General features: G+C 39.0%; 2 protein-coding genes across 9 annotated transcripts in view; both read right to left on the reverse strand.

Moving 5' to 3' along the window:
* The window catches only part of DDX50 (DExD-box helicase 50), a 36950-nt gene extending 27235 nt beyond the window's left edge, over nt 1-9715 (reverse strand). The window contains exons 1-3 of one of the 5 annotated variants that reach the window (XM_057736770.1): nt 9508-9705; nt 6446-6499; nt 5780-6076 (exon numbers count right to left, since the gene is read on the reverse strand). In XM_057736770.1, coding sequence (XP_057592753.1) covers nt 5780-6076; nt 6446-6499; nt 9508-9597 — 441 coding nt within the window. In that variant the 5' untranslated portion in view covers nt 9598-9705. Of the gene's footprint in view, nt 1-5779; nt 6077-6445; nt 6558-7742; nt 8132-9507 lie in introns of those variants that run through there. The other 4 variants (XM_057736772.1, XM_057736773.1, XM_057736771.1 and 1 more) reach the window with 4 other exon arrangements.
* Nucleotides 9716-15221: 5506 nt separating this feature from the next.
* STOX1 (storkhead box 1) overlaps nt 15222-16370 on the reverse strand; it is a 48284-nt gene continuing 47135 nt past the window's right edge. For 2 of the 4 annotated variants that reach the window (XM_057736314.1, XM_057736313.1), the window contains one exon: nt 15223-16307. In XM_057736314.1, the coding sequence (XP_057592297.1) occupies nt 16160-16307 (148 nt within the window). In that variant the 3' untranslated portion in view covers nt 15223-16159. Of the gene's footprint in view, nt 16308-16370 lie in introns of all 4 variants that reach the window. The other 2 variants (XM_057736315.1, XM_057736312.1) reach the window with 2 other exon arrangements.

The following is a 16370-nucleotide window of genomic DNA, read 5'->3' on the forward strand; positions in this document are numbered from 1 at the left end:
AATCATAAAGATCAGAGCAGAAATAAATGAAAAAGAAAGGAAGGAAGCCATAGCAAAAATTAATAAAACTAAAAGCTGGTTCTTTGAGAAGATTAACAAAATTGATAAACCATTAGCCAGACTCATCAAGAAAAAAAGGGAGAAGATGCAAGTCAACAGAATTAGAAATGAAAAAGGAGAAGTAACAACGGACACCACAGAAATACAAAAGATCATGAGAGACTACTACAAGCAACTATATGCCAATAAATTGGATAACCTGGAAGAAATGGATACATTCTTAGAAAAATACAATCTTCCAAGACTGAACCAGGAAGAAATAGAAACTATGAACAGACCAATCACAAGTATGGAAATTGAGGCAGTGATTAAAAATCTCCCAACACACAAAAGCCCAGGACCAGATGGATTCACGGGCGAATTCTATCAAACATTTAGAGAAGAGCTAACACCTATCCTTCTCAAATTCTTCCAAAATATTGCAGAAGGCAGAACACTCCCAAACTCATTCTACGAGGCCACCATCACCCTGATACCAAAACCAGGCAAAGATGACACACAAAAAAGAAAATTACAGACCAATATCACTGATGAAGATAGATGCAAAAATTCTCAACAAAATGCTAGCTAACAGACTCCAAGAGCACATTAAAAAAAATCATACACCATGATCAAGTGGGGTTTATCCCTGGGATGCAAGGATTCTTCAATATATGCAAATCAATCAACGTGATACATCATATCAACAAATTGAAGGATAAAAACCATATGATAATCTCAATAGATGCAGAAAAAGCTTTTGACAAAGTTCAACATCCATTGATGATAAAAGCTCTCCAGAAAAAATGGGCACAGAAGGAAATTACCTCAATATAATAAAAGCCATATATGAGAAACCAAAAGCCAACATCGTTCTAAATGGGGAAAAACTGAAAGAATTCCCTCTAAGAACAGGAACAAGACAAGGGTGTCCACTCTCACCATTATTACTCAACATAGTTTTGGAAGTTTTAGCCACAGCAATCAGAGAAGAAAAAGAAATAAAAGGAATACAAATTGGAAAAGAAGAAGTCAAATTGTCACTCTTTGCAGATGACATGATAGTATATATAGAAAACCCTAAAGACTCTACCAGAAAACTGCTAGCACTAATTGATGAGTTTAGTAAAGTAGCAGGATACAAAATTAATGCACAGAAATCTCTTGCATTCCTATACACTAACAACGGAAGAGCAGAAAGAGAAATTAAGGAAACTCTCCCATTCACCATTGCAACAAAAAGAATCAAATACCTAGGAATAAACCTGCCTAAGGAGGCAAAAGATCTGTATGCAGAAAACTTTAAGACATTGATGAAAGAAATCAAAGACGACACAAAGAGATGGAGGGACATACCATGTTCCTGGATTGGAAGAATCAACATCGTGAAAATGACTGTACTACCCAAAGCAATTTAAAGATTCAATGCAATCCCAATCAAATTACCAGTGGCATTTCTCACAGAACTAGAGCAAGAAATCTTACGATTTGTATGGAAACGCAAAAGACCCCGAATAGCCAAAGCAATCTTGAGAAGGAAAGATGGAGTTGGTGGAATCAGGCTTCCTGACTTCAAACTATACTACAAGGCCATAGTGATCAAGACAGTATGGTACTGGCACAAAAATAGAAAGGAAGATCAATGGAATAGAATAGAGAACTCAGAAGTAAGCCCAAACACATATGGGCACCTTATCTTTGACAAAGGAGGCACGAGTATACAATGGAAAAAAGACAGCCTCTTCAAGAAGTGGTGCTGGGAAAATTGGACAGCAACATGTAAAAGAATGAAATTAGAACACTTCCTAACACCATACACAAAAATAAACTCCAAATGCATTAAAGACCTACATGTAAGGCCAGACACTATAAAACTCCTAGAGGAAAACATAGGCAGAACACTCTATGACATCCATCAAAGCAAGATCCTTTTTGACCCACCTCCTAGAATCATGGAAATCAAATCAAGAATAAACAAATGGGACCTCATGAAACTTAAAAGCTTTTGCACAGCGAAAGAAACCATAAAGAAGACTAGAAGGCAACCCTCAGAATGGGAAAAAATAGTTGCCTATGAAACAACGGACAAAGGATTAACCTTCAAAATATACAAGCAGCTCATGCAGCTTAATACCAAAAAAGCAAATAACCCAATCCACAAATGGGCAGAAGACCTAAATAGACATTTCTCCAAAGAAGACATACAGATGGCCAACAAACACATGAAAAGATGCTCAACATCACTAATCATTAGAGAAATGCAAGTCAAAGCCACACTGAGGTATCACCTCACACTGATCAGAATGGCCATCATCACAAAATCTGGAAACAACAAATGTTGGAGAGGGTGTGGAGAAAAGGGAACTCTCCTGCACTGTTGGTGGGAATGTACGTTGGTACAGCCACTATGGAAAACAATTTGGAGGTTCCTTAAAAAACTACAAATAGAACTACCATATGATCCAGTCATCCCACTCCTGGGCATATACCCAAAGAAAACCATAATCCCAAAAGAAACATGTACCATAATGTTTATTGCAGCACTATTTGCAATAGCCAGGACATGGAAGCAACTGAAATGCCCATCAACAAATGAATGGATACAGAAGATGTGGCATATATATACAATGGAATATTACTCAGCTATAAAAAGGGATGAGATGGAGCTATATGTAATGAGGTGGATAGACCCAGAGTCTGTCATACAGAGTGAAGTAAGTCAGAAAGAGAAAGACAAATATCGTATGCTAACTCACATATACGGAATCTAAAAATGGTACTGATGAACTCAGTGACAAGAACAAGGATGCAGATGCAGAGAATGGACTGGAGAACTCGAGGTTTGTGGGGGGCGGGGGGTGAAGGGAAAGCTGAGACGAAGTGAGAGAGTAGCACAGACATATATATACTACCAACTGTAAAACAGATAGCCAGTGGGAAGTTGTTGTCTAACAAAGGGAGTTCAACTTGAGGATGGAAGATGCCTTAGAGGACTGGGACAGGGAGGGTGGGGGGGACTCGAGGGAGGGAATACGGGAATATGTGTATAAAAACGGATGATTGAACTTGGTGTAACCCCCAAAAAATAAAAATAAAAATAAATTAAAAAAAAATGGTACTGATGAACTCAGTGACAAGAACAAGGACGCAGATGCAGAGAATGGACTGGAGAACTCGAGGTTTGGGTGGGGGGGGGGTGAAGGGGAAGCTGAGACGAAGCGAGAGAGTAGCAAAGACATATATATAGTACCAACTGTTAAATAGATAGCCAGTGGGAAGTTGTTGTATAACAAAGGGAGCCCAACTCGAGGATGGAAAATGCCTTAGAGGACTGGGATGGGGAGGGTGGGGGGGGGGGGAGTTGAGGGAGGGAGGGAATATGGGGATATGTGTATAAAAACAGATGATTGAACCTGGTGTACCCCCCCCCCAAAAAAAAAGTTGTTCTATGAATCTTAAAAGCATTTTTAGGTCACTAATACAAGGAAAAGTTCCTGTAAGCTTGAAAATTTCTCTAATATATATACAGGTTGCATGACATTGTCATTTAACATGTATTGAAAACTTTGTGTACTAGGCAATGCATATATAGAACAAAGACAATATATCTACTTAAAAACTTTATTATTGGCTGTTTAAAGAAAGTAGTTCCAAAACCACACACGATAGCAATTTTCAAACTAAGAACCAGTTAAAAAAACATAATATCAAAATCAAATGTAATCCATTTAGGCAAACCTCAATGCTATTATCTTTTTAAGATTAAAAGAAGAAAATTTTATTAGAAAAATACATTTTCATGGCAGAAGTTTTAGAAACCATATATTAACACAAAGAAATTTTAAAATTATCTATAATCCGGTCAGCTAAAGCCACATTTGAAACACACACTCCTTCAATCCTCACTCTATGCACTTACACATTTTTTAAAGAAAATAAAATCATACTGTATACACTATTTTGTAATCTGCTTTTTCTCATTTAATAAGATAGACTGAGGGGCTTCCTAGGTGGTGCAGTGGTTGAGAATCCGCCTGCCAATGCAGGGGACAAGGGTTCAATCCTTGCTCCAGGAAGATCCCACATGCTGCGGAGCAACTAAGCCCATGTGCCACAACTACTGAGCCTGCGCTTTAGAGCCTGTGAGCCACAACTATTGAGCCCATGTGCTGCAACTACTGAAGCCCACATGCCTAGAGCCTGTGCTCCGCAACAAGAGAAGCCACAGCAATGAGGAGCCCTTGCACCACAACAAAAAGTAGCCCCCACTCACCGCAACTAAAAAAAAAGCCCATGCACAGCAAAAAAGACCCAACACAGCCAATAAAATAAATAATAAATAAGTAAATATATTTAAAAAAAAAAAGATAGACTGAGTACCTTTCTAACATATCTATGCCTTTAGGATCAATACATTCTATTGCATAGGTATAGCATATTTTATTAAACCAATTGCCTACTATCAGACATTCAGGATGTTTAAATTTTTTACTATTACCAACGTCACTGTGATAAGATACTGATTCATACACTTCTGCACACCTTATGATAATCTCCTTAGGAGGATAAATTCCTAGAAGTAGAATTCCTGAACCCTAACATAACCTAAACAAAATAATTAACAGTTAAGCTTATCACACTATAGAATGCTATAGCAGACAAAATCCCAACAGAGCAAGAAGTACATTCCTCTACTTAGTGATACAGATTTGTAGGGCTTTATTTAGATCAACTCTCTAACATATGTGGTTCCTGACAAACAGCAAACTCATAAATAAAAACCACCATATTGTAAAGTAAGGATTCAACATCTTTTCTCAAAGCTCCCCAAAGACTACACATTAAATTAAGCTCAAATATATTTAAGTTAACAGCAACTATCAGATTTTTAAAATATAAAGAATTATTAAATACAAAGAGTTATTAAGAATATCAAAGTTTGTTCCTGAAGACCTGAGTAACTGAATGACAATTTATAATACCTAGATAACCTATGAACTCTGCTAGAGGAAAAGTGTAAGAACTGAATAAATTCTGTGCAAGAAAACATCTACTCAGATACTGGCAAAAGCAATGGGTTCAGGAATGAAGATTCTACACTAAGTATGTTTTCTACACCTCCCAAAAAATTAATACCCAGGAGAACAGATTTCTTCAGATCATTTTTATATGTTTCATTTCTGTTTTAAAAAAGCAAAGAGCTTTAAGATTGTTACAGTAAGACCTAAAAATCATTTAAAGTTGTTATTGTTACAGAAGTACGAGAAACAGAAGGAAAATACACAAAGTCCAGAGGCCTTTAAGAACCCTGTTTCAGAAAGTCAGAATTTAATTCCTGAGTACTGATAAGGACTGAAATAACCATAAGAAATTCAAGTAGGTGACCATCAATAAGCAATTTGGAAAATCTATTTAGGAACCCAAATGTACAGGAAAGATTTAAACTTGACCACCCCCTCCCAACCTTGGAAAATCTATTTAGGAACCAAATGTACAGGAAAGGTTTAAACTTGACCACCCCCTCCCAACCCAAGGCACCAAGAAAAAGGCAATATAATGAAAGCAACAAGAGACAAAGGGAAAAAGGGACAGGTTTCAGCTGTACAGACTCCCCAGTCCAACTGAGACTATTGGACACTAAACAGGAAGTATTACAGAATCAATTCTAATTAGTCTAAAAAAATCAAATTATCCTATATTCCAAGGATAATGTCAAATGCAAAATGAAAAGTATCCATACCTCTTCTAGTTTATTATCACCTGATTTATGAGTAGAACTATCTAAGGATGACATTCGCTTTGATCTGTTTTCATATTCATCAATATCTCCATTTGACAGATCTTTTCTTCTTGACTTATGAGATTTAGAAAATTCATCTGAAAGTCTGTTACATCCTTCCTCAGTGTCACCATTTAGCTTCTCTCTCATTTTAGCTTTTTTGGGTTTGGGAGCATCCAGGTCATCTGCAACACCATTTTCTCTTGTTTCTGATTTCTCATCTGAATCAGAATGGTGCCTTGACTTCCTTCTATCACTCTGTGGAAGAACAAAGAAGCAGTGACAAGAGGGTCACAAGGTCTGCTTTTAAGATTCTAGAGAAGTTAGAGTATGACTCCCCCAATCAGCAAAACTTAATCTACTGCAATCTTGAAAAGCTCCCCAGTAGAAATCCAGACTGGTTTCCTAATGCCAAGCCTAAGCTTTACTTACTGCTTTCTTTCTCATCCCACCTCTTGCACTCTTAAGACTTGGCTTCTAGTCCCTCTCTAATCCCATTATAACATTTCAGGGAAACTGAAATAGCTATTTCAGTAAAAGAATGAGAACTCAAGATTTATAAATTAAATAAACAAACACAAACTTCTAATATCTCCAAGAAAAAATTAATATTTATTGAGTACCTACCCAGCATTGTGTAATATGTTTTCGGCTTATCTTGTTTAAATCTTCATAATAACCCTATAAGGGAAGTACAGGTCCATAATCCCTTATCCGAAATTCCGATATCCATAAAGCTCTGAAAACCGAAAGTTTTTTAGTAACTAATTTGGAGACAAAACCTTACCTGACCTGAACTCATTTCGTGGCAAAATCTGACTGCAACTAATAAGACTATTTATAATCTTTATTTATTCCACTTAGTATGAATATTCATATTTAACATTAAGGTGTTTGATTATGTTGGGGGCCCCAAACCCTACTAGAGTGTTACCCTTTTAAAAATCCCCAGAATTTTGAATTTCAAAACATATCTAGCCCTGAGGATTTTGGATAAGGGATGGCGAACCTGTATTACCTTTGCCATTTTACAGATGAGGAAACAAGTTCTTAGAGATAAGTAACTTGCCAAAGACTCATATATGGGATTTCTTGCAAGTGCTAGAAATCAAACCCTGTGATGACCTGAAAGCCCATACTCTTTTCACATCATGTTTCCTCTCTGAACTTCAATAAACAGGTTAAAGAAAAAACAAACCAAAGTATGTAATTTATATAAAACCCTGATTGTTACACCCCTTTGGCAGGACAACTATTTAGTAATTCCAGAAAATTTTTTAAAGTTTCAAAAATTTAGTTAATAGAACTTTAAAAAAGGGGAAGGTGGTGGCTTTCTGCAACTCTAGTTTTGAAATGCCAAGCTAGTGGCCAGTGTTTTAATATTTGCAGACAGCAAGAAATTATTTGGAAATTTGGCACTTCAAAATTACTTGGTCAAATGTTCAAAATAAATTAGATGGTACTGACTAGTACTAGTAAAAACTACCACCACCAAAATTTCACCATGATTTACATAGTTTCTACAGAATACTTTCACAATTTTTTCATCCATAAGATTTGCTATGAAAACTGAATAGCATATATGAAAATGCTTCGTAAAGATTAGAGTTTTTACATTAATATAAGTTACACAGTTATATGTTACATCATTTGATCTTTAGTTAACTGAACTAACCCACATCTCCCCAAACCAATCAGTTCTATAGAAAAACTAGATTATTTATAGAGCCAGCCTTGGGGTTCGAATTGCTCCTGGGCCCTGCACTTCAGGGAGATGAACCCAGGTAAAATGAGACCTCTAGGTTCAAGCCCAGCAATATCCCAAGGTGATGAAACACATTGTTCCACATCAGATCCACAGTGCTCGACACTGTCCACTTTCTTAGCTTTCACGACACGCTATATTCGCTCCTTACCCTCTTACCTCTATCTTCTTCGATGTCTCCTCTCCCTTCTCCTTCTGTGGATGCTCCTTAAGTCTCTGTTCTCTATGTACTCTTTCATACCATTTTCAAGGCTTCAACATACACTTCCAGGATTCCTTCCTAACCTGTACTCCAGTTCTGAGAACCTAAGGCTCAGTTCCATATCTTAACACATCCAAAACCAGTTACCTTCATCTCAATGCCCGACCACTATTTGAATGCTCTATTTCTATTAGTTGATACTACAACCTGTTTCCAAATCTTTAGTTATCTTTCATAATTAAAGGAAAATCAACAAGTACTTCTGGAGAAACTACAACGTGAAAGCCACTAATTTCAAGGATATAGTGAAATGCAAGCATGGACAAAGATATACTCATTTCCCTCAAGAATCTTCAAGAAATATGTGGGAAAGACACACTGAGGAAGAATGAGCTAACTTTACAAGGAAGTGCATAATAAATGCCAATCAAATAATAAACACTGGAACAAGGCTTCAAGGGGGAAAGAGATTACTGTATGTGTACACTGGAATGGTTATAACAGATACAAACTAAACCTTGACAGATGGATAGGATATGTATGCAAAAGGAGGGACAAATATTTCAGGAGAGGCAAAAATTAAAATAACTGCTCAGTGATTCCATTTACATGAGTTATGTAGAGTAGTCACATTCATAGAGACAGAAAAAAGAAATGGTAGTTCCCAGGGGCCAGGGAGAGAGGGCAACCAAGGAGATGGTGTTTAACGGGCACAGAGCTTCACTTTGGGATAATGAAAAGTTCTGGAGATGAATGAAGACCATGTCTGCAGACCAATGTGAGTGTAGTTAATGTAACACAACCGTATACTTTAAAATGGTGAAAATGATAAATTTTATGGTACGTGTATTTTACCACAATAAAAAATAACAACTGCTTGGCTGGAATGGCAGGTTTACCTTGGTGGTAAGGTTAGAAGGGTAGGTTCTGCTCTCCGGGACTATACAGAATATCTTCATTTTTTTGTCAAATGTCAGCCTTCAAATACTGCTTCCTTACCCTCCAAAGCTCTATTTTCTTTTCTCTAAGCCTCTTTCTTCTTTTGAGGGGTGGGGCGGGAAGTCTCTACAACTCTACTAACAGGCTCCTGAAGGGCAGGGACCTTCCTGGTGCCCAGCAAAGGGTCTGGCATAAATTAGGCTCAATAAACATTTGTGAATTGAATGAAAATACTAACAGAAAAAGCTATTAATAACAGAACCCACACGATCTCCATCACAGTCAAATCCTGGCAATGTTGGCTGTGACACTTTCCCTCAATCCTCTACTGACCCGTTATCGAGCTCTGTAAATCTAACATCGCTTTCCCCAACATTCTCGCATACAGGACAGGATGACGGAGAAGTTACACATATTCAAGGCAATCGTTTTTCTTAATCATCTTCTAAGACGGCTAACGAGAACCAAATGACAGGCCTCGCTGCTTAAGAAGAGGAAAGAAAGAACAGATTCCGCGATGAGAACTTGAGTCTGCCCATCTCGTATGCGCCGACGGGAAGGACTGGGGGTCCATGGGAGGCCGGGCCAAAGCCCAGTGCTGCCCTTCTCCAGGTTAGGGGTGTGGAGGTAGGAATGGTCCCGGAGCGACCTCCCAGGGACGAGGGCGGCGCGAGGAGAGGCCCACCGCTGCTCCGGCCCGACTGTGACAGGCCATCAGGGAGACTCCCCTCCCCGCCCAAGCCGGCGCAGCCCAAAAGGAGGCGCGGCCCATCTTCAGCGCACCTTTTGCCTCTCCTTCCTCTGGCTCTCGGTCTCCTCCAAGGGTGCCTCCAGCTCCATAATGTCCCCCCAGAGGAGTTTCCCAGGCATCATTAGCCGCCACCGCTGCCGCCGCCTCCCTCTGGGCTCGGTGGCCACAACCACCTATAGGCAGCGACAGCGTGAAAGGAAACGGAGGCAGAGCGGCCGCTCGGCCAGAGCCGTGCGTCACTTCCGGGACACGCACCGCACGGCGGGGGAAAATAATCCCGGATAGTCTCAGTTCAAACTCGTCCCTTGTGACGCAGTCTCCCAGCCAATGAATGTGAGCAGTCTCGATTGGCCCACCCTTGTTCTGAAATGATTGGCTTCTAGAGTAAAACCCTGACCAATCTCCATAAAGGATGCGCGAACTGATTACCATAAAAAGTTCGGGATTTTTTTTCTCTCTTTCTCTCCCTCTCCTTCACTCCTAACATTTCTCCTTGCCACAGCGGAGATGCTTCGGGGCTTCCCGGCATGCAGTGTTGGGGCTAGGAAACCTCTCAACGGCGGCGGAGAGGGGCCCGCGCGCGCGGAGGACTGGCGGGAGGACCCACCATTCGGGGGCGATGGGAACACCACGTGCCGCGTCGCCTTCCGCCGCCGGAAGCTGCAGGCCTCGGCCCCGCCCATTGGGCGGTGAGGCGTTAACGTCTAACGGCTTCGCTCGAGGGCAGCAAGCAGCCCGGCGTTGGTCGTAAGGGGTGTCTTCGGGTGTGGAGTGGGCTCGGTAGGCCTGAGGTGAAGGCTAGGCCCGGGCGATCTTCCCTCAAGTCTTAGGGTTTTAGTCATGAAGTTGGTCCTTGGTTCATTTTAGGTCCTTCCCACCCTCCACATTTGACAACAGAGGAAACTAACCCCCTAAGAGGGATTTACTTGTGTGAAGTCACACAATCAGTTAGTGGCAAAGTCAGGACTAGAAAACTCATCTCCTGAATCCGAGATCAGTGCTTTCTTTCTCTGCCACTTTGAGTTTACCAAAGTGTTTGGGGGAAAATGCTCCTGTGAAACACAGAATGAATAATAAGTTAGGAAAACCTGGAGAAACCTAGAGAAAAAAAAAACAAGCCTAAATGTCTTTGGCAGATTATGTATTTGCAGTGGATAAAAGGATATTACTTCTGGGGATTACTGCCCCTGAATTACAGCCTTGAACAAAACTGGAAACCTTTTGATAATATAAAGGACTCTGTAGCATATACCTTTTCTTACATCACTGGTGCTACCTGGTTGGCTTTCTTTTCAGGGCCATTTCTTTTTATCTCTTCATGATCTTTTCAACCTAGCTACTCTTGAGAACAAAGAAACCGAGATGTAGAAGCAAGGGCATTTCGCAAACCACTTGACAATGTAACCTGAGCGTCAAACTTATGCCTTAGCAAAATTTCAGATTGCTACATGTCCTGGAGTTGGAATTAGTCCTCAATAGCTGAAAGCACAAATGATAAATCTGTGATTATTACAGGGCTTCTGCATAAGTATGGATTGGCCTGAAGTCAGGGGCTATATGTTTATCTAAATGTTACCTTATGGATTCAGTACTGTGAACAAATGGAGTGTTCAGTTGGTGATGGTGAAAAAATACACCTCTCTCCCTAGATTATGGGAATAGCTATACATCCCTAGATAGGTGCTTTTCTAAAACTTTTGTCCCACTCTCTCACACCCATTCCCAATTCTACCACTGTGAAGTCTTTGTAGCCCTACAAAAGGGTATGATGTGCATAGAAACACAAGAGTGGATGTGGCTAAAAATGTCACATGTATAAAATTGGGATGATAATAGAAATAGATATCAGTATGTTGTGGTGGAAAGTCAAACAGATGAAGTAAAGTTTTAGCTCCTCAAGACTCTATTTTTGGCATTCATTTTGACATTGGAGGTCATACAGCAGGTCTGAAAAAGGAAAGGAGTGGACTGTTCAAGACTCCCTAGGCAAGAGACTAATAAGTATATTAGTGTTTTTTAGAATGACGTTCTGTGATTTGGGACACTCTACAAACCCTACCTTTCTAAGCACCAAACTCATAGAATCAAAACTCTGGCTGCTGTCTATGTCAGGGGAACTGTATGTAAATTAAACCAAGTCATAAATAACTTGACCAAACCGTGACATAGTTGAAAAAACTGAGGTACCACTACATATGTATTCTCAATGGGCATCAACTAGAAATCTTGGGAATCAGGATGAGGCCATGGATAATTCTTTTTTTTATATTTGGTCCTGATAAGTCTCAAGAGATTTATATTGATAATGAAATTTATTGGGGGGAAAATGAAAGGGTATCATGAATAATTAAAATGTACAAGTAACTCAAAATGTAATCTTATCTAGAACATCTTTGCTTTCCAAATATCTCGCCAGAATCACTGATATAATTTCTCAAAATTTGAGAGTTGAGGTGCCTCGCCTGCTGCAACATTCTATAAAGATTTCCCTTGCCTTTGGTTTTGGCTCATTAAACTCTATAAAAACAAGATGACTATAAACTTGCCTCATTCTCAAGCCTAGAGGGCTAGATTTTAATTTTTATTCCATAGTTACAAAGTAGAAGGTAAAAAGAACCATCATTTTGCATCTGTATGTCAATCTTATGTGACAAGAGGAATTGAACCATCATTTTAAAATGTTATGACATGGAAATAGTGTAAGGGGCAGCTATAAGTCAATCAAAAGATATTTTCGGCAGAGAGTGAGGAGAGTACTAAGAAGTAAGAAGAAAATGAAAGAGGGACCAGGAAGGATGTTTCTGCCATTGATAGCCACATGGCCTTGGCCAACTAAACTCTAAAACCTGTTAGAGTTTTTTGTTAGTAAAATGGGGGCAAAAATGCCTCCGCTGATGATAGTTGAGGGAAATTGGGGGATCTCCTGATATAAAAGTACAACAGAGATGATGTACACAGGTGCTTATATTTATTTCTACTTTTCACTCCAGGTTTTGACAGTGTTGGCAAGGAGACAGCTTTGAACATATGTAGCACATGTATACTTATAGATGTATGTAGTTCCTAATTCAAATTATTTGGGAAAGCGTTTTAAATGTTTAACCTTTGGAGGGAAGAGGTCTGTTTCTTTAGTCAATTAATTTGTAGATGCTTTGAATCAAGTGGTGGGAGTAGTCACATCAGTTACACCAGAAGAGGGCACCATTCCCCAACAAATGGGGGATCTGCTACTGCTAAAAAGGGAACATGCTTCTAAGATTTCAAGTGAGAGAAAGATCTGTAGAGGCCAGCAAGATAGTCATGAGTTTGTTTTTGATATATCCCCTGGCCATGTTTGTTTTATGACTCTCATGTCTTTCTTCCACACTCTTAGGCACTAGTCTGTCTTCCCCACTCCTGAAAGCCTTCTCAGGTAGCTCTAGGATGGATTCTCAAAATGCAGTTGATCCCAATTTTTTCACTGCTCTAACTCTTTCTCCTGTTTTTTCCTCGTAGATCTGACACTTTGAAACATTTTGTCTGCTAAACTGCATTTAGTAATAATTGATTCATGATCATTCTTCTTATATATGAATAAGATACAAATGAAGCTCAGCAATGTCACATCAGCACGTGATAACGTTGCATTACTGAGCAGGTGTAATTTCAGCCCCTGGCAAAGAAATTGATGTTTTAGTTAGCAAGGAGTTAGGCAAAGGGAATGTACAATTTCTATTAGGATTTTTGAAATATTGAAAATAGTTTGCAGAGGCCAGCTCCTTCTCTGAGGATTCCTAGAGGTCTGAGATCCCAGATGAAAGAGGATGAACATGATATCACATTATATGAGTAGCCACAATAAGCCCATGCTTTGCATACTTTATTCCTATTTATAGCATAAGGTATTAACTGAAAACATGTTAGCCATAAGCATAAAATTTCCCCCAGATATATCTGGATTTTGATTAATGATACTTTTCTATAATCTTAACCTAAAGGACTGAATCTCTAAATGGAGGAATTCCAGACAACCTGGCAAAAACCGAGGACCTGTATAGTAAGCCGTGTATTAGACAAATTTTGTGAATAAATACATTAAAATATACATACATATGTTGTTAACAATATTAGGTGCCTCCTGCATTGGGCACTTTCAGCAGATTATCTTCAGATCTTACAACAATCCTTTAAGGTAGATATCATTACTATCTTCCTTTACAGATGAGAAAAATGAATTAGATAAGTTTGGTAACTTTCTCCATCACACAGTTACCAAGGATTGGAATTGGGATTTAAACTTATCTGACTCCTAAGCTCAGGTCACCATGCTGTTTAAAGAGAACAGTTTTCTCTTAGCGAACAGACTGCAATGAGAAAGAAAAATAAGTAAAATTTCCACACACAAAAATTAAGTGGGAAAAATGCAAGTCACTTATTATAGAGAGTAATCTCCCAAACAACAATTTGATAACATGTATACTCATCTTTAATATCTGTGGTCACGTGTTTTGTAGAAGGGAGGTTTATTGGTTTCATAATAGGCTTCATTTAATACATTTAGAGAGTGTCATAATGCATCTGGTGGCAAAATTAGGTGGATTTCATTGGTCCCTAGACATGGCTAGAGTCACAAAAGACTTTGGATTCCTCACTCTATTAAGAAAATTGTCCAGGTCCAAGATCAAGGATAGAAGAGTTGTTGGTACTCCTTTTCCCAAGTATTGGTAGGTATAGGTGCAGAAATGGAGAACTGGAAGCAATAATCAGGAATCTTGAGTGAGTTCAGTATTTCATAGGATCCTCAAGGAATCTTTTTCTTTTTCCTTTTTCTTAAATTGGATATATTTGACATATAACCTTCACTGAGTCTTATAAGCACAGAACCTTACAGTTGTAAGGAATCTTCAAAATCATCTAGTTCAGTCATCTTTTTAAGAAAAATACTGGCAATACCTCTGCAACACACCCATCAAGGGATCACCAAGCCTCTGCTTGAATGTCCGAAATGGTGGGAAGTTAATTTGCTTACAAAGCCGCCTATTTCATCTTCAGATACTTTTGTCTAATGAGAAGTTCTTCATATTGAGCTGAAATTTCTTTCTCCTAACTTCCATTCACTGATGTTGATTCCAAGCTGTAAGACCCCCTATACCAATGCTTCCCCCACAAGGCTTTTCTATCCAGATTACCCTTCTTGGCACTTTGCTCAGGGTTTTGAATATCCCTGTGACTACAGGTAATCTTGGAATGCCATGGTGGGTTGGTCGGAGCCACTGAAAACCCAACACTCATGAGTAAGTGGTCCAATCACAATGAAAGAGAGCAGCACATCTGATCTCCTCTCCTCTGCAGTCCCAAAGGGCCTGGAGGCAGCTCTCCACAGTACTGAGCTTCATTCTGGCCTGCACTGTTACCTGGATGGTGAGAGCTGGAAAGAGACACTCTCTATTCAATCATTTTTGAGCTCTAAGGCTTTGACGATCCTTAGAAACCTCTTAGTAGAAACTTCCCCTCTACGGGCAGTCAGCATTAGCATCCACCCAACATGCTGAAACCACTCTTGACTGCTCCATGTTCCCCAAACCCAAGAGAACTGACCGTTCCACTACTTGGTCTGAAAAGGCCTGCAGAAAAAATTCTGGCAAGGCTGTGTAGATCTTATCATGAACAGAAATGGATCAAATGTAGAAAAACTATCAGCCATCTTCCATCTTTCCTCTAAATCTCTAAATCAGAACCTCCCTTTCACTCACAAGCCATCCTGCAACCATTCTGCTTCCCTTCTGTCTCCACCATCTGAGAACATCCTGACTTCTCAAAGCCATTTTATAGAGAGAGCCTCAAATATGGGGAGGACCCAGAGAAACAGTTGAGCCATATGCCTACTGCCACCGGTATTTTGGACAGTCAGTCAATCACAGGGTGGAGCCATTTGTTCATATTCAAGCTGGTCACAAAGAATATCCTTGGCAGCAATGATTGGATGGAAGGAATTCTTGTTGCAAAGTACCCAACACATCTGTATAAATTCTTTCTGATGATAAAAAGACTTTAGTTGCAAACAAAGTATCTACGTAACCCTCAAACACTATTTTCTAGGGTTTTGTGTTGAAATCTGGCAAGATCCACTTACCCTAAGAACTCAGTATTGATGTGGGTACAGAAATTCACTACTGGGTAGTAAATCAGTATCCTACGTATTTGAGAAACCAATGAATGCCCATCTGATGATTCGAGTTAATTACATTTAATTGGAAGAAGACCAATGATTCCATGTTTTTTTAATTATAAACAATCTATATATTCCCAATAATGTTATAATAAAATAAAAGCTTTAATAAAGCCAATGTCAAAAAAGGAAAAAAACCAGTAACTACAACAAAATATATAATGAGGTTAATAACATATGTGCTTGGCTTTAGAGAATTCTTACAAACTCAGTTGATTAAAACAGTCTATATTAATGCTGTACATTTTTACAAAAAGTTGCCAAAAGAAAAATAAGAATTAAACATTTATGGGACTTTCCTTGCGGTCCAGTGGTTAAGACTTTGCCTTCCAATGTAGGGGATGTGGTTTGATTCCTGGTTGGGGAGCTAAGATCCCACATGCCTCAGAACACCAAAACATAAAACAGAAGCAATATTGTAACAAATTCAATAAAAGACTTTAATAATGCCACATCAAAAAAAATCTTCTAAAAAATTAAACATTTATGACTGGAGTTAGTTGTAGTAAGGGATTGGATGTGAGTGTTTGACTGTTCTTTGTGCCTTCAAAGTTCGGCAGAAAATTCTGTCTTCTTTTTAGTCCATCCAAAATGACTGAATTATTAGATGCCAGGCTCTGTGTCCTAAAGATATTAAAAATAACAGAATTATTGCCTTCAAAAAGGGCCTGGATTTCTAACCAAGGC

This window comes from Hippopotamus amphibius, chromosome 5 (genome assembly GCF_030028045.1).
Source record: "Hippopotamus amphibius kiboko isolate mHipAmp2 chromosome 5, mHipAmp2.hap2, whole genome shotgun sequence".
NCBI classification, from domain to species: Eukaryota; Metazoa; Chordata; class Mammalia; order Artiodactyla; family Hippopotamidae; genus Hippopotamus; species Hippopotamus amphibius.